At 37.5% G+C, this 17,825-nt stretch overlaps 1 protein-coding gene across 4 annotated transcripts in view; it reads left to right on the top strand.

Annotated features, from left to right (window-relative positions):
- Window positions 1–14,483, top strand: part of SIPA1L1 (signal induced proliferation associated 1 like 1) — a 172,081-nt gene extending 157,598 nt beyond the window's left edge. For all 4 annotated transcript variants that reach the window (XM_081315375.1, XM_081315376.1, XM_081315373.1 and 1 more), the window contains 5 exons: window positions 3,915–4,137; window positions 5,246–5,392; window positions 6,976–7,090; window positions 8,127–8,208; window positions 12,448–14,483. In XM_081315375.1, coding sequence (XP_081171501.1) covers window positions 3,915–4,137; window positions 5,246–5,392; window positions 6,976–7,090; window positions 8,127–8,208; window positions 12,448–12,591 — 711 coding nt within the window. In that variant the 3' untranslated portion in view covers window positions 12,592–14,483. The remainder of the gene's footprint in view (window positions 1–3,914; window positions 4,138–5,245; window positions 5,393–6,975; window positions 7,091–8,126; window positions 8,209–12,447) is intronic.
- The last annotated feature ends 3,342 nt before the right edge of the window (window positions 14,484–17,825 follow it).

Genomic DNA, 17,825 nt, shown 5'->3' with positions numbered 1-17,825 from the left:
ATTTTGTGGGATTTCAGCATACGGACCACACTGAAAACATTTGAGTCACAGCAATAAAAACAAATATTTTGAGGTCTATTTATATATAATTTTTTTCCTATTGTAAAGAAATGACTGATAAGAAAGTATGGAGTAGTGCTATTCTAGCCATTATCTAAGGCAGGACTTTTCAACCAATGGTGCGGGTACCATCTGTGGTACATTGGCACCTGGCAGGTGGTACGCGACCATCCTAGAAAAGTGGTAGTGGGGGAGGGGAATGAGCTGAACCGGTGGCAGCACCGCACAAGCCTGAGCGAGAGACGGTTGAAGCTACAGGTCTCAGTGGAAGCGCCAGGATCAGCACCAGGCTCCAGCTGGAATGTTGCAGCATCTCCAGGGTCTTGTGATTTACATACAGATGCTTGGCAACTGATTCATATTTATGACGGTCACAGTGTCCCAGGGTCATGTGAAGTGACCAAAACCTGCTGCAACCACCCAGCAGAGGGAGGGGAATAAAAACCAAACACCCCACCCCACCCCCACTGCCAATCCTCGACAGAAATGCTCACAACAATGAAAACCTCGGACAGGAGGAAGAGCGCCGCTGGGTGGGCAGGCAGGTGTCTTGCTCGGCTGTGGCTTGGGGGACACTTTTTTCAGTACCATTGTAACTTCGAACAGTCACTAAGTGAACTGTTGTAAGACTACCTGTACTCCATCACCTTTTTCCTTTTTTTGGGTCATCAAGTTTTTGACACCTTGCTAGGCAACTGGTGATACTCGGATGGTGCCATATCCTAAAAGTGGTACAATGGGTGAAAAGGTTGAAAAGCCCTGATCTAAGGAATGTAGTACATTTTATTTATTTATTTATATTTTCTATTTCTTAATTGCCTATTTCCCTCACTGAGGGCCTCTGGGCAACATACAATATAATCAATAAAATTAACATTAAATAGAATTAATTTTAAAATTATAAAAATAACATAAAATTTCAAAAGGTGAAAAACTCCAAGATAGGGAGTTAGCAGTTGTTAATAGAGGCAAGGGGCGTTCTCATGGGGCTAGCCATCCGCATAATTGTGTGGGCCTCCGTACAAAGCCTCACAACCAAGAGCATAAAAATATTTTAAGGCTTTGAATATCTGATGTCTCACCCCTGTATGAACTTGTTCAAGAATAGAACACAAGTGAATTAAATAAATGAATAACATTTTGGACCTGCTGAAATTATTTTGTATGCCACAGTGCATAAATACAACAATGAATGTTGTATTTCTGTACTTTTTCATCTTAAAAGTAAACCTCATTGAACTCAATACATTTTTAATATACATTCAGATTGTACATTTCTTTGAATTCAGTTCTAAAATGATGTGAAGTGTGGGAACATGATAATACTACCTTTCTTAGCTTGTTAAAGCAGCTACATTTCCCCCCCCCCCCCCGGGATTGAATAGGTACCATGTGATCCCTGGAAAAGACAGATGTGCTTTAAGAGTTATAGATACTATCATTGCACTGTAGTGTAATTTTATTAAGAATTCTGATTTTAATGACAAAATCTAATACAAACTAAACTTAGAAGAGAAGAGAAAGAAAGGATAAAAGTGCAAGGAGAAAGAAAAGATAAAATGAAAAGAAAAAAGAAAAACTGATAATGAGAAAAGAAATGTGTAAAGAAGTGAAATATGTAAAGAAGTTACTTCCAGCCTTCATCACAACATGTATAAAGAAATGTAGTGATTCTTTACTCCCTCTAAGGTTACAAATAATTATCTCCTCATCCTCTGGCCCATCCTTTATCTATAGTCAAATCTATATGGAATCATCTTTTCAGTCCTGGTGTCAGCAGAAAGTCCATAAAACATTGCCAGGAGTTTGTTTTAACCTTGTTCAAATACACCAACTTTATATCCCTTCTTTTTACTTCTAACAGTCTTAATCTTAGGATTTGATTTCTCTTCATTTCTTCTTTGTTCTTTGTTCCCGCACCCCTCTTCAAGGCTTTAGCAAGCCTTGTTTTGTAAATCCAATCTGAAAACAAATATCCAGGTCCCTCTCTTGGTTTATCATTTCTATTTTCCTTTCGAATTTTAGGACATCAGCCAATTTCTTTTGTAGATCAGTGAAATATACTTTTCCAAGTCATTCTCTTGGCCTGTCAATTGTAAATCTAACTTTGATACCTGTAGATCTGTAATTTATTCAGTAATATCTTTGTTACATAGAAACAGGCATCATTACTGACATTGTTGATAGTGTGGCTATTACTTTCTAACGCTTTTCTTCAAAAGTGTCTTTCAGTATTTTCATTATTATAATGTTTTTTTTGTTTTATAAGCTTGCATTTTTTTTCCTCTACCTAAATCTTTAGTCCCGTCTATGGTGAAGTTTTTAAATCATGACATTGCTTATCTCTGTATGCATTTCTTCAAAAAAGCACCCACAGCATATCTATTTCCTACAAGAAGTTGTTGTTCTCTATAATTAATTCCAAAGTCTTATTGTAAGTTTGTTACATAAACTGCCCATAGAAACAGGCATCATTTATCTTGACTCTCAGCCTGTATGTAACTTTCTAAGAACAAAACCTGGTTTAGCTTCCTCCGTTTATTTCAATTTCTGTTACGTTTTTAAGCTAATAATTAATTTTTCTTTTGTTCAGAGTTGAAGATAAACCCATCCAATAAAGACTTTTCAAACCTGACATTCTGAAGGTCCCTAACAGTTTTAAAATGGTTAATAGACAATTTCTAAAAACAATTAGAAATTGAAATTTGTGAACCCAGTGTCCTTTAAAAGTTTGTGTTACGGTCACAAGCAAGATGGCTAATTCCTTCATCTTCTGGTGTTCACACCTGAGGAAAAGCGTTGTCGTGCACTCTCGTCTCAAGGAGCAGCCATCTGACACACATGTGGATAATTCCCAGTGCTCTCTTTGTCTGGAGGGGTTCCAAGGAACCAATCTACTCACTGGTTCCTTGATCTTTGCTGTGGTTGTTGGCTCCACTTTCACTGAGTGGTGTTCAGTTCATCATACCTCCTCCAGAAGTGATATTTATCATTAACTCCTGATAAAAAAAATAACGATATAAAATCAAGTCAAATAAATAACACTATAATCCTAAGGAAGCCGAATAAGGAACATTATCTTAAAACTTACATGCACCTAAGCATGTCTACAGCTTAAGCTGAAAGAGTTGTCATAGCATAGCCAAATCATTGGAGTTTGATGAAAAAGATGGTTCAACTCATTAGTTTCATTGTGTGGACACCATTTAATTAAACTTAATTTTGAAACTGAAGGGCCAGCTTTTTCTGCATTATCATATAATGCTACCTTTTTTATTTAAAAAAAGAGGGATAATTAGCAGAATGAATTGTTATTATCTCACAGTGGTACTCTCACGGACAGAACATTGTCAGGTAAAGGAAGTGGAAGCTGTGTCAGCATTTAGGTGCGGAGATACCCAATTAATTGGGTTGTTTTTAAAAAATGTCAGACTTATCCAACAGGTAGGTGCACAAGCATAAACCTGTTTCCACGAAGGGAGTGTCCTACCATTTATGGATTCTGAAGCTTCTAAAATGCTTCTAGTTTGGGAAATACCATACAATAATAAAGCTCTCTCTTTTATTTATGCAGCCCCAGTTACCTTTCAGAAGATTAGGACACCATATTGTTGTCAGCATGAGAACAGCACTAAAAAACCCCGCAGTTTTACACTTTTCCAATATGTTGACAGAGACTTTTCTAGACTTTTTCCTACAGCACAGGATAACAAGAATTCTCACAGCAAGCGTTTAATTAGCTGTTGGGTTCAGAAATCATCTGAACCCAACCCACGATACAAAACGTATTAAAGAGTGGCTCATTTTTTAAAGGGAAGGTTATGCATTCTTGACTTGTGTTATTCTTCTTTCAGTCTTCATTCCCTAGCACTCCTATTTCAAGGCGTGCCTTGCAGCGAACTCTGTCAGACGAGAGTATTTATAGCAGTCAAAGAGAACATTTCTTCCCCTCACGAGCTTCTCTTCTGGACCAAGCTCTTCCAAACGATGTTCTTTTCACCAGTACGTACCCTTCTCTCCCCAAGTCATTACCACTAAGAAGGCCATCATACACATTGGGAATGAAATCCTTACATGGTAAGTGAAATGCTGCATCTAAACTGACGATGTATGTATTGTTCTTGTTTATATAATTATTGTTATTGCTGCATGCTGCCCTTTATTTGTAGTGCTCAAGGTGGTGTACATAATGCTTCAGCATCCTATTTTCCCACAGCAACTCTGAGAGGTGCATTGAATTGAAAGAAAGTGACTAGCCTATTGGCTTTCATGCCTAAACAATTTAATCCAGCAATTGGAAAAAAAAATGTTTTATCTGAAAGTGCTAAATATATACAGTAACTTTGAAATAGCCTTGCTTGAATTATCACACATACTTGAATCATAAATAAACTTGCCAATTGTTATTAATCTTTTAATAATAAATGAAATGCATTATAGTAAGGTTACGTGGTAACATTTTTAGGAAAACAAAACAAACATGGCGTATAATTTTTAACCAGCCATTGAGGAAAAAATGCTGGGGAGAAAGAGTGGCTGAAAAGTGAGCCTTTTGAACTCACAGCTAAGGTAAACTATATATATTCTGAAAACGATTCACATGTTTGGTGACTATAGTAAGCAGAAGTCAAAAAGACCAGTTATGCATCATGGCCAGTCAACCACCTCACAGGGTTGTTGTTGGGTAAATAGGAGGAGAAAAGAATGTTATGTATGTTGGCTGCCATCAGTTATTTATAAAAAATAATAAAGGCAGGATACAAATTAAATAAAGAAAACTTAGGATTTTAAAAAATGCTGATTTTTTTCCCCCCTGATTGGCAGAGTTGGGGAACATATCCTTGAGGGGTAATTCTTCATCAGTAGCAGGCAAAGCCAACTTGAAGATTTGTTTCATCTAAAAAAGAATGTTTCCATTCAGTCTTGGTTCTGTCTCCTAATGAAGAACTGAGTTATTTGTGTTTAATATGTGTTTTAAATGCTTTCTTTCTTTCTTTCTTTCTTTCTTTCTTTCTTTCTTTCTTTCTTTCTTTCTTTCTTTCTTTCTTTCTTTCTTTCTTTCTTTCTTTCTTTCTTCCTTCCTTCCTTCCTTCCTTCCTTCCTTCTTCCTCCTCCTCCTCCCCCTCCTCCTCCTCCTCCTCCTCCTCCTCCTCCTCCTCCTCCTCCTCCTCCCCTTCTGGTTTAGGAGAGTTCTCTGCCTCTGACAGCTCCCTCACTGATATCCAGGATCAGAGGAGGCAGCCAATGCCAGATCCAGGGCTCATGCCCTTGCCTGATTCAGCTTCAGATTTAGATTGGTCAAATTTGGTAGACGCTGCCAAGGCCTTTGAAGGTAAGAGTTTGCAGTTCATTATTAATGATGCGCACATACCAATTTGCAAGTCTTTATTTGTTGTTTATATCATTGCTTCGTATCTTAAGGCTCTGAGACCCATATTCGCTTTCATTGATCCCAATTGCTGAAATAGTGTTTGCTTTCTTTTGTTTATATGCTTCAATTATTACTAGTGTTACTGAATTCAGTCTCTGTTGTTTCACTATAAATACTACAATTGCATTTATAGAAATGCACAGTTGCAAAACATAACTTTTCCCACCAGGTCAGAAAGACTAAAAGGAACACAGAATTTTAGGCTCTATTTTGGTCACTGCTGAAATTCATTTCATTCATTTCATTTCATTTATTGGATTTCTATACCGCCCTTCTCCCTAGGGACTCAGGGCGGTTCACAGGGCATATATAAATAGGTATACAAAAATTAAAAGAGAATTAAACCATGCCCAATTAAAATGTGTCACCAAAGTCATTGGAGAATGTTTCTTTGACTTACAAACATTCGTTTAGTGACCATTCAAAGTTATAATGGCACTGAAAAAAGTGACTTATGACAGTTTTTCATATTTATAGTCACTTCAGCCTCTCCATGATCACGTAATCAAACTTTGAATATTTGACAACTGGCATGCATTTATGACGGTTGCAGTGTCCTGGGGTCATGTGATCACCTTTTGGACCTTCAGACAATCAAAATCAGTGGGGAAGCCAGATTCACTTAGCAACCATGTTACTAGCTTAATAACTGTACAGGGGGGAATACACCGGGCTGTTTACACAGCAAACTCAGGGGTGCCAAGACTACATTGCTTTTGATGTGTATTCCCCATGGTGTCCCTGATTACTCTCTTGTAATCCCTTCCTCTCCAATTAATGTAAATGCAAACATTAATCCGTTCTTGCTAATTAATCTTCTGTGTGTGTGTGTGTGTGTGTGTGAGAGAGAGAGAGAGAGAGAGAGAGAGAGAGAGAGAGAGAGAGAGAGAGAGAGAGAGAGAGAGCATTCTGAAAGGCAGTGGGAAAAAGGAATGCATGTGATTTCCCACTTAACAACTGCTTCACTTAACAATAGAGTTGCCAATCCTAATTGCGGTCACTTTTTAACTTTTAATTTTCCCTGTAAACCGCCCTGAGTCCTACGGGAATAGGGCGGTATATAAATTTATATATATATATATATATATATATATATATATATATATATATATATATATATATATATATATATATATATATATATATATATATATATATATATATATATATATATATATATATATATATATATATATATATATATAAAGGAAGGAAGGAAGGAAGGAAGGAAGGAAGGAAGGAAGGAAGAAAGGAAGACTACATATGCGTTCATTAGATTCTAGAAATTATCTGACCTTACCGAGGAGAACAGATTGCATAATATAACTCAAAGGCAAAAGTGTAAGAAAAGAGAGTTACCATAATTACCCCAAGGGTAGATCTTCAACTGCTGTTACTGATTTTAACATGTGACTATGATATATATTTTACTGTAATACTAATGAAAAGAAACATAGAATATGTGCTTGTCTTTTCCTTTCCAGTCCAGCGAGCATCCTTTTTTGCAACTAGTGATGAAAACCATAGGCCCATCAGTGTTGCCTCCAGTAATGACCAGGCTGAAGACCAGCTTCCTGCGCAGATGAAGCCTTACACTGAGTAAGTGATCTGCTGAACCATCACGACTCTGTTAAGAAGGCTGGGGGAATTGTTGCGCAGTAGAATCTGTAAATCTTACAAATTTAGAATATATGCACTCTGCCCTATGGAAAACTGAAAATGTGACTTCAGGATCAGGAAGTGGTTTACTACATTTCTGGATATTATTTTAGGTGATAACATTATCTAGGAATATGAAGTTTATTTCATTTAGTGGTTGTGTAATTAATAGAAAAAAAGAGATATATGTTCTAGACAAATGGGATTTTGTTGTAATATTTACAACAAAGTACATACACTGTTTTTAAGTCTTAAAAAGGTATAATATCAACTCTAGAAAGACTGGGCTAAAAATTATAAGTTACCTGAAAGTACTGAAGTTGTTGTCATTGTATGCCAAAAATATTTTAAAAATTCCTGCAATTCATTGTGTAAAATAGAATATGAAATCAGTAATTGCTTCCACAGAGTAAGTGCTAATTCTTCTAGTTATTTGAACATTGATTAAAGATGAAGTAAGTTTACCACTGAACTAAATTCTGCATTCATGCCAGAAAAAGGACTGGAGAACTAGGAGACTGCTCACATTCTGTAACCAGAATTTGCTGAATGAAAATGTAACATAACCAGTCTTAAACATGACACAGCAGGTTGAAAACACTCCTTACTATACCATGTGATGATGAATATGAATGATTATGGTTTGTTTGTTTTTTTTTAAAAAAAATATAAGTTAAAAAAATGAAATCAAGTATTTTGTTAAATTAGTTTTGTATGTGTGCGTATGTATATTCTTACAAACAACTGCCGAAGAAAGCTACCCTTGCTTGGAAATTTCTCAGAAAGTTTCAATAGACTATATTAAAATTAGAACAGTTAAATATTAGACCCTCTCTAATAAGCCTTTTCAGGGCTTATTTGTCATGATGCAACCCTAGATTATAATTAAAAAATAAAAGTGCTGCATAAAAATAATTAAGAAATAAATATTAAAAAAAAACTTAGCAATTCAGTTTTTGTTTCCTTCTTCCTGCAGTAAAGAAACTCCTCCGTCTCTTGCTTCTAAAGTGAACCAGCTGGAGAGTATGCTAAGAATATTGCAGGAAGATTTAAAGAAGGTAATTATTTTTTATTTTTTTATTTTTATTTTAATTCCATTTATATCCCGCCCTTCTCCGAAGACTCAGGGCGGCTTACAAGCTTAGCAGTAGCCTTCATTCTATGTATATGCCTGCTTGTTAGGGCTTTCACACACACCCCAAGCGGCATTATTACAAAGTCAGCTTATTGCCCCCAACAATCTGGGTCCTCATTTTACCTACCTCGGAAGGATGGAAGGCTAAGTCAACCTTGAGCCTGGTGGGACTCGAACCTGCGCTAATTGCAGGCAGCTGGTGTTACTTAAAGAGGCATTAGCCCACTGCTCCACCAAGGCTCTGTGAATTATATTTGTTTCAGTATCAGCTTGTATTAAATATTCAATTTGGCTTTCTCTCAGCTGGTCACGTGAAAAGTCTGCTAGTCATTTTAAAATGACCATTAAGTCTTGAAGATATCACTGTAAACTAGAGGTGTTCCAAACACTGTGGTTATTTTGCAAAATAAGTGGCGTCCAGTCCAGTAACGTTTGTAATGATTTGATGAATCCTTTGTGTATTGAATGAAGATCATTGTATAATAACCATTTTTTCCTCTATAAACTTCCAGCTTCAATTGTAAATAACAGTATTTTGTTATTTCCTCCAGTTTTTCATCAATGTAGCCGTATCCAGGGATGAGTGAACCATCCTTTCTTTTCTCTAACAGTAACATTTGATGCAGTATATTCTAAATAAATTTTGAAATCTTACATTTCAATTCTCCTCGCTTTTCAGTACAAAGTTCCAATAGAGTTTTGCAAACTATAAGGCCGAATGTCTGCATAAATTTCAATGATCCATTTTTCCACCCTGTAATGCAGGGGTGTGTGAGACGATATTCCGGGGGTGCGAAATCTTGGGTTTAGAAATTTCAAAATTATAGTGTATATGCATAATTCGTTGCAGTTATTTTGAACTTTTGTAAAGGGTGCAAGAATATATCAGAAGTGTTCTAGGGATGCGGGGTATAGAAAAGGTTGGGAACCGCTGCTGTAATGGAAGTAGTTTGCTTGAACGATTTTATCCCAGCTACTAATGAGACTGTGTATAATTTCATCTTTAATTTTACATAATTAGCATTATTGAAAATATACTCAGTTTTGGCTTTAATTGTATTAATTTGTAGCACTTGTTCTGGAGCTGCCATGATTGTCCCCTCAGTTTCTTTTTTAACTGTTCCCGATTGGTTTTATTGTTGCTCTTGTTCTTATCATCAGAATATGAGATCACCCATGCCTTGCAAAATCCAGTGATATTTTTAAAATAGGGATTCTTCAGTTTTGCTTTAAAAGATTTGTTAGTGGATTTCCAAAGGTCCTTGGTAACGACTCGATAGGTAGACGAAAATTCCAAATCCAGTCTGAACATCTGGCTGACTGTGTGATGATTGAGATATATATATATATATATATATATATATATATATATATATATATATATATATATATATATATATATATATATATATATATATATTTGTTTTCGTAGATTCTCGCGGGTGTCTGTATGTGTAGATCTAGAGTCTCGGGTTTCTTCCCGCGTTCCTTTCATCTTCAGAAAGTTGTGGCGACGTTTCGACGAAATCCCATCCGTCATCATCAGGCCGGAGTGTTCCTCCTGCTGCTTCCAGGAGCAATGCGTGGTCTGGCTGTTCCTTTCCTTCCAACTGCCGGTGGGGCTGTGTTCTGACTGGGAGGAGGCGTGGCTGCTTTCTGATTGGGTGGGGGTGTCCTCCGACTGGGTGGAGGCGTGGTTGTCTTCTGATTGAGTGGAGGCGTGGCTGTCTTCTGATTGGGTGGATGCGTGGTTGTCTTCTGATTGGTTGGAGGCGTGGCTGTCTTCTGTTTGGGAAACCCCACCCATTCAGAACACACCCCACCCAAACAGAAGACAGCCACGCCTCCAACCAATCAGAAGACAACCACGCATCCACCCAATCAGAAGACAGCCACGCCTCCACTCAATCAGAAGACAACCACGCCTCCACCCAGTCGGAGGACACCCCCACCCAATCAGAAAGCAGCCACGCCTCCACCCAGTCAGAACACAGCCCCACCGGCAGTTGGAAGGAAAGGAACAGCCAGACCACGCATTGCTCCTGGAAGCAGCAGGAGGATCACTCCGGCCTGATGATGACATCGCCACAACTTTCTGAAGATGAAAGGAACGCGGGAAGAAACCCAAGACTCTAGATCTACATATATATATATATATATATATATATATATATATATATATATATATATATATATATATATATATATATATCTCAGGGCGGCTTACAAGCTTAGCAGTAGCCTTCATTCTATGTATACGCCTGCTTATTAGGGCTTTCACACACACACCCCAAGCGGCATTATTACAAAGTCAGCTTAATTGCCCCCAACAATCTGGGTCCACATTTGATGATGGTGATGATGATGGAAGGGACCTTGGAGGTCATCTAGTCCAATCACTGCTCAGGCAGGAAACCCTATACCATTTCAGACAAATGTCTGTCCAGTCTCTTCTTAAAAACTTCCAGTGTTGGAGCATTCACAGCTTCTGGAGGCAAGTTGTTCCACTGATTAATTGTCCTAACTGTCAGGAAATTTCTCCTTAATTCTAGGTTGCTTCTCTCTTTGGTAAGTTTCCATCCGTTACTTCTTCTCCTGCCTTCAGGTGCTTTGGAGAATAGCTTGACTCCCTCTTCTTTGTGGCAACTCCTGAGATATTGGAACACTGCTATCGTGTCACCCCTCATCCTTCTCTTCATTAAACTAGACATACCCAATTCCAGCAACTGTTCCTTATATGTTCTAGCCTCCAGTCCCCTAATCATCTTTGTTGCTCTTCTCTGTACTCTTTCTAGAGTCTCAACATCTTTTTTACATCATGGTGGCCAAAACTGGATGCAGTATTCCAAGTGTGGCCTTACCAAGGCATTGTAAAGTGGTATTAACACTTCACATGATCTTGATTCTATCCCTCTGTTAATGCAGCCTAGCACTGTGTTGGCTTTTTGGCAGCAGCAGCACACTGCTGGCTCATATTGAAGTGGTTGTCTACTAGGACTCCAAGATCCCTCTCGCAGTGTCTACTATTGAGCAGCATTTGGTTTTTCTTTCCTAAATGTAGAACCTTACTTTTTTCAGCATTGAATTTCATTTTGTTAGATAGCACCCAGTGTTCAAGTCTGTCAAGATCCTTCTGTATCTTAAGCCTATCTTCTGGGGTGTTGGCGATTCCTACCAGCTTGATGTCATCTGCAAATTTGATGAGTTCCCCATCTATTTCCTCATCCAAATCATTGATGAAGATGTCCACTACACACTTCCCTCCATGTAGGTGCAGTTCCATTGAGGACCACACGCTGAGTACGGCCAGTCAGCCAGCTACAAATCCATCTGGTGATGATGCTGTCTAACCCAATGTCATGGTTCCGATAGATGAGACCAGTAGAGACCACATTTTTCTATCTTAGCAAGTAGTAGGTTGTGGTCTACTTTATCAAATACCTTACGGAAGTCCAAGTAAATTATATCCACAGCATTCCTTTGATCCACTAATTTTGTCACCTGGTCAAAGATTGCAGTAAGTTTTGTCTGGCATGATCTGTTTTTGACAAACCCATGTTGGCTTTTGGTAATGGCTTTGTTTGCCTCTAGGAGTTGGCTGATTCGTTGCTTGATTAACTTTTCCAGAATCTTCCCAGGTATTGAGGTCAGGCTGATAGGTTTACAGTTTTTCCTTTTTTTGAAGATGGGAACTACATCAGCTCTTTTCCAGTCCTCTGGTAGTTCCCCAGTGCTCCAGGATCTTTGAAAGATATAGTTCAGTGGTTCTGAGATCACATCTGCCAGTTCCTGCAGAATCTTGGGGTATAATCCATCTGGTCCTGGTGATTTGAAGTCATCTAGGGTGGACAGATGCTCACTTACCATTTTCTTGCCTATCCTAACTTGTGTTTCTGATCTGTTTTTTACAGTACTGTTTTTGATAGGTTGGACTGTTTTTTCCCCTTTGTGTAAAGACAGAGTTAAGTAGTTCTGCTTTCTCCCTGTTGCTTGTCGCCTTCTTGCCACTTTCTCCAATATCCTTGTTATCAACTTAAGAGGAAAAAGGCATGACCAGTTTGGAATATCTTTGTAAGAAACATTTGTGTTTATGGTGCCAGTAATATTTATAGTGTAAAATCCACTTGTGATATCTTGTGGTTTTGTTTTTTTCTTCTCCCAGGAAAAAGAAGACAAAGCCAATCTTCAGGCTGAAGTACAACATTTACGGGAGGATAACTTACGATTACAAGAGGAATCGCACAATGCCTCTGAAAAACTGAAGAAATTCACTGAATGGGTTTTCAACACAATTGATATGAGTTAATAGCACATATGAAACTAATGCATTGGCAAAAAATATCTCTGGAGTGGGACGTAGCTTTAACACCATCCTAAATTATACAAACCCAGTCAGAGCACTTTCATATGTTTCATATTAGGGGTACCTTTTTTGGTTTTCCTTTGTTTCATTTTAACATATCTGCAAGCACCCAGAATTATTGCAGATCAACTATCAGTGAATGTCTTTTATAGGAAAAGAAGAAAAAATAATAATTTTAAAGGAAATAAAAATTTAACTACTAAAATGTGAATGTCTTTAGATTTTTTGCACATTCTCTTTACCTGTTCTGTATAAAAGTACTTGGAAAGTGGACCAGAATAACTGTCCATTTGCCTCTAATTCTATTCATTACTTTGTATAAGTTTCAGATTAATCTGCTTCATTCTGCTTTAGTAAATATTTCAACAAGACTTATTTTTCCCAATGCTTCCTTTCCATTGTTTTGAATATACTACAGGCAAGAGGTTGTTAACTGTCTTGTGTGTCTCTTAAGAATGCTATCTCCACACCTGTTGTACAGAATCATTTCCCAGAGAATATCAGAATGTGTACACACATCCCATTTGTGTATAAAGTGTAGCTAGCACAAAGCTATGGATATGTCAAGCTATCCACTTCTTTTTTGCACATCTATATAAATTTGATGCTCCCAAATGAAACAGCTTGAGATGAACATTGTCAAGTAGATATATTAAATGCATATTTCTTCTCTGGGAAAGAGGAAAAAAAATGCTAGTATCGTAATAATTATTCTGTCTTTTTCCAGCCAGGAATATTTCTTTCAGTGTTCCCTTCTAACGATTGAATTAATTTTTCATAAATACTTAATTCCTGCTGTCTGAGAAACTATTAATAGCTTTCAGTGGCTGCTAGAATTCTCTCTTAGCACCTTTACTTTTATAGAGATATTTTATATATATGCACACACAGATTAAGAAGTTAAAAATGCAAATCTATATCTTTTATTCTGTTTGGCATAAATATGGCATAAACTAATTTTCAGTAGTTTTCCATTTAATGCCTCAAATGAAGTAATAATTGGACAACTGTTATTAAAACATGCAAAGTTCCTTTCTTCCTTCCTTCCCAAATTTATCTTGATTATCATATTATGGATTTTTCATTAAAACTGGTTATTGTTAAGTATGTGTGGTGGGAGGCTAACTTACCATAAAATGTCACATCTGCAGGACTCGTTAATATTAGGGTGGGGAGGGAAAATGTGTATACTGCAGCCTGCTAAACATTGTTTCAAGTGACATATGGTGAATTTTAGTTTGTGATCTCCACTGCATGCAACTGTGATAATTGCTCCTTGCACATTTCTACACTTAGTAAGAACAACCCATGTCTGTCAGCTTCATAAACTCCTTTTTCCTTTGTTCTGGCTACCATTTTTTGCTGGAACTTTTCTTAACCACTGCCATTGAGTCTTCCTATCCTTCTTTGATATGCATTTTCATAATTCTTAATAATTGTACAAATCCACATGGTTTGCTTTGACCTAAAGCTTAATGTGTGGTGATAATCCCATTGGGATGTATTTCTGATTATATCTGGGCCATCAAAGAGGATTGATTTGAAAAGTATTTCTGGAGTGCTTCTGCTAGAATATATTTAAGTTGGGTTCCCACCCCCCTCCAAGTAACTTGTATGAAGGAGATCTATATAATGCCTGAGGAAATTTGTAAATGGGAAATATTGCTAACAATTCTAAGCATCCTGACTTTTTTTCCCGTTCTCTAGGGGTTTTTTTTAATATTGGGACTTGGGGCAGACTATTTATTAGAGTTTTGCAACAGAGTTCTTGTATGAAGCCGCTAAATGGCTACTTGTAAAAAAAATTCTGACAATAAAATTCATTTTAAAAACTCTTTTAGAAATAATGTTTTGTTTGTTTTTATTCTTCAAATACTGATTCCTTCTACGCCATTAACATCAAAATCCACAAATGCAAAAATTTAAACCATTGAGAGGTTTTTCAATATTTGCATCAAATTGTAAAGTTGGATAGGACCATTTACCCCATCATGCATTACTAAAATTACATTACTGTAATCTGAATTAATACATCTCAACAAATATATCTCTAGTTTTGTTCGAACACATTCATTGAAGGAGACCCCACTATCTTTCTAGATAATTGCTCCCCTTATCAAGCTTTCTTTTAATTAAGCATCTGTTAGAAAAAGATTCTTAACTAAAATTGAAATTTTCCATTTTGTGCTGCACATTCTAGAATGTTGGAATCCTGGTTTTGACCTTTTTGACATTCTTTTAGCTATTTGAAGAGTAATATATATTCCCTCCTGGTCATCTCATGGCTAACAATGCTTAACTACTTTAAAGTTTCTTCATATAGCTTAATTTCTTGTCTCCAATTTTCTTCATTGCCTTTCTTTAAATCTGCTCCACTTTCTCTGAATCATTCTGTGGAGGGTTGTCCAAAAGTAGACAAAATACCTGATGGGGAGTCGGCTATTAGAGTGTGAGGTGGAATTTTTCTGTGATTTGGAATCTATACTTTTGTTGATATAGCCCAGGGGTAGGCAACCTCGGCTCTTTTATGACTCATGGACTTAACTCCCAGAATTCCTGAGTCAGCATACCCCTGATATAGCCTATTTTTCCCCTTTTTTGCAGTTATAGAATTTTTCACCACTACAAGGTGTTATTTCTGTTTTCTGAAGACTTATGGGTTATGACATTAAGCTTAGTAAAGAAAACAACAATATTCTATCCTGAGTAAATCTGCAAAATAAATAGGAGAAATGTCCTCATGGAGCACAGTGCACTCTAGAGAAGGTTGTCATAAAGCCAAAGAAACAGCCAAACAGTGAAATGATGAGCACAATTGTAGTTCTAATGGAAATAAATTATTCACATGTTTTAGCAAGTATTTTGGAAGTCATTTCTGTTTATCGCACAAAAGAAAGTAAGTTACTTTTAAAGATTTGGCTTCTTAAAAGTGTTTAAGATAAAAAATAGTAGACCTGTTGCCCAATTTAGGCCACAATTACAATCAATTAAAATGATTTTAAGTAATATTATTCAGTTAATTTTTCTTGCACTGAAGAAATCTCTTATTTCTCCAATCCTTTAGTTTCATCTATCTTCCTTGGATGGAAAATTATGACACCTCAGAAAAGAAAGGACCAGATCCTATAAATGAGTTGTTGTGTGGGTTGGAAAAAGTTGACAGTCCAGAAGTCTTACCAGATAGGAAAACAGGGCAAAAAAGTAAAATGTGCAAGCTGCATTTTATAATAGAACATCATATGAATTGTCATAGGCAAGCCTTGTTTAAAAAAGAGATTAAGCATATCCTTAAATATTAGTAATTCCTCAGTGGGGAGAAGAGAGGTAGAACGGGGCAGGCAACTAATAATCCTGAAGAGTCTCTTCAGGACAACTCCTCAAAATTAACTTGCAATATGGCTGCCAGTGGGAGGTGTCTCTGAGATGTCCTGCTAATCTATTTCTTACTCACTTCTATTTTTTCTCAGAGATTATATTTTTTGAAGGCTGGGAATAGCATGTTTATGTACATGTCAGATTGCAACGGCATAGCTTAATAATGTTAAGAATGTGTGTACAGAAAAAATTGCAAACATGTTAACCTCAAGTATATTAGCTATCAAATCTACGTAAACAGGCTTGATGAGCCTCTGGCTCTCTTCTTGTTGTTAGATGCGAAGTCATGTCCGACCTATTGCGACACCATGGACAATGTTCCTCCAGGCCTTCCTGTCCTCTACCATCTTCTGGAGTCCATTTAAGCTCACACCCACTGCTTCAGTGACTCCTTCCAGCCACCTCATTCTCTGTTGTCCCCTTCTTCTCTTGCCCTCAATCTTTCCCAACATTAGGCTCTTCTCCAGTGAGTCCTTCCTTCTCATTAGGTGGCCGAAGTAGTTTCAACTTCAGGATCTGGCCTTCTAAAGAGCAGTCAGGGTTGATCTTCTCTAGGACTGACCGGTTTGACTGCCTTGCAGTCCAAGGGACTCGCAGGAGTCTTCTCCAGCACCATAGTTCAAAGGCCTCAATTCTTTGGCACTCAGCCTTTCTTATGGTCCAACTTTCACTGCCATACATTGCAACTGGGAAGACCATAGCCTTGACTATATGCACTTTTGTTGGCAGGGTGATGTCTGCTTTTTAGTGTGCTGTCTAGATTTGCCATGGCTTTCCTCCCCAGGAGCAAATGTCTTTTAATTTCTTGGCTATAGTCCCCATCTGCAGTGATCTTGGAGCCCAGGAAAATAAAATCTGTCACTACCTCCATTTCTTCCCCATCTATTTGCCAGGAGTTGAGAGGGCCAGATGCCATGATCTTGGTTTTCTTAATGTTAAGTTTCAAGCCAACTTTTGCACTCTCCTTCTTCACCTGCAACAAGAGGCTCTTTAGTTCTTCACTTTCTGCCATTAGAGTGGTATCATCTGCATATCTTAGGTTGTTAATATTTCTCCCGGCAATCTTAATTCCAACTTTTGATTCATCTAGCTCTGCCTTTCTCATGATGTGCTCTGCATATAAGTTAAATAGGCAGGGTGACAGTATACAGCCTTGCCGGACTCCTTTCCCAATTTTGAACCAATCAGTGGTTCCATGTCCAGTTCTCACTGTTGCTTCTTGACCCGCATATAGGTTTCTCAAGAGAGAAATAAGATGATCTGGTACTCCCATCTCTTTAAGAACTTGCCACAGTCTGTTGTGATCCACACAATCAAAGGCTTTAGCATAGTCAATGAAGCAGAAGTACATGTTTTTCTGGAACTCCCTAGCTTTCTCCATGATCCAGCGTATGTTGGCAATTTGATCTCTACTTCCTCTGCCTCTTTGAAATCCTGCCTGTACTTCTGGTAGTTCTTGATCCACATACTGCTGGAGTCTAGCTTGTAGGATTTTAAGCATAACTTTACTAGCATGTGAAATGAGTGCAATGGTGCGATAGTTTGAACATTCTTTGGCACTGCCTTTCTTTGGAATTGGAATGTAAACTGATCTTTTCCAATCCTGTGGCCACTGTTGAGTTTTCCAAATTTGCTGGCAAATTGAGTGTAGCACTTTTACTGCATCGTCTTAAGATTTTGAATAGCTCAGCTAGAATACTGTCACCTCCACTAGCTTTGTTGTTGCTCAGCTTTTCTAAGGCCCACTTCACTTCACATTCTAGGATGTCTGGCTCGAGGTCAGTGACCACCTCATCATGGTT

The sequence above is a fragment of the Vipera berus genome, assembly GCF_964194415.1.
Source record: "Vipera berus genome assembly, chromosome: 1".
NCBI classification, from domain to species: domain Eukaryota; kingdom Metazoa; phylum Chordata; class Lepidosauria; order Squamata; family Viperidae; genus Vipera; species Vipera berus.
The sequence above is the reverse complement of the archived record's forward strand: the minus strand, read 5'-3'. Positions and strand labels throughout refer to the sequence as shown.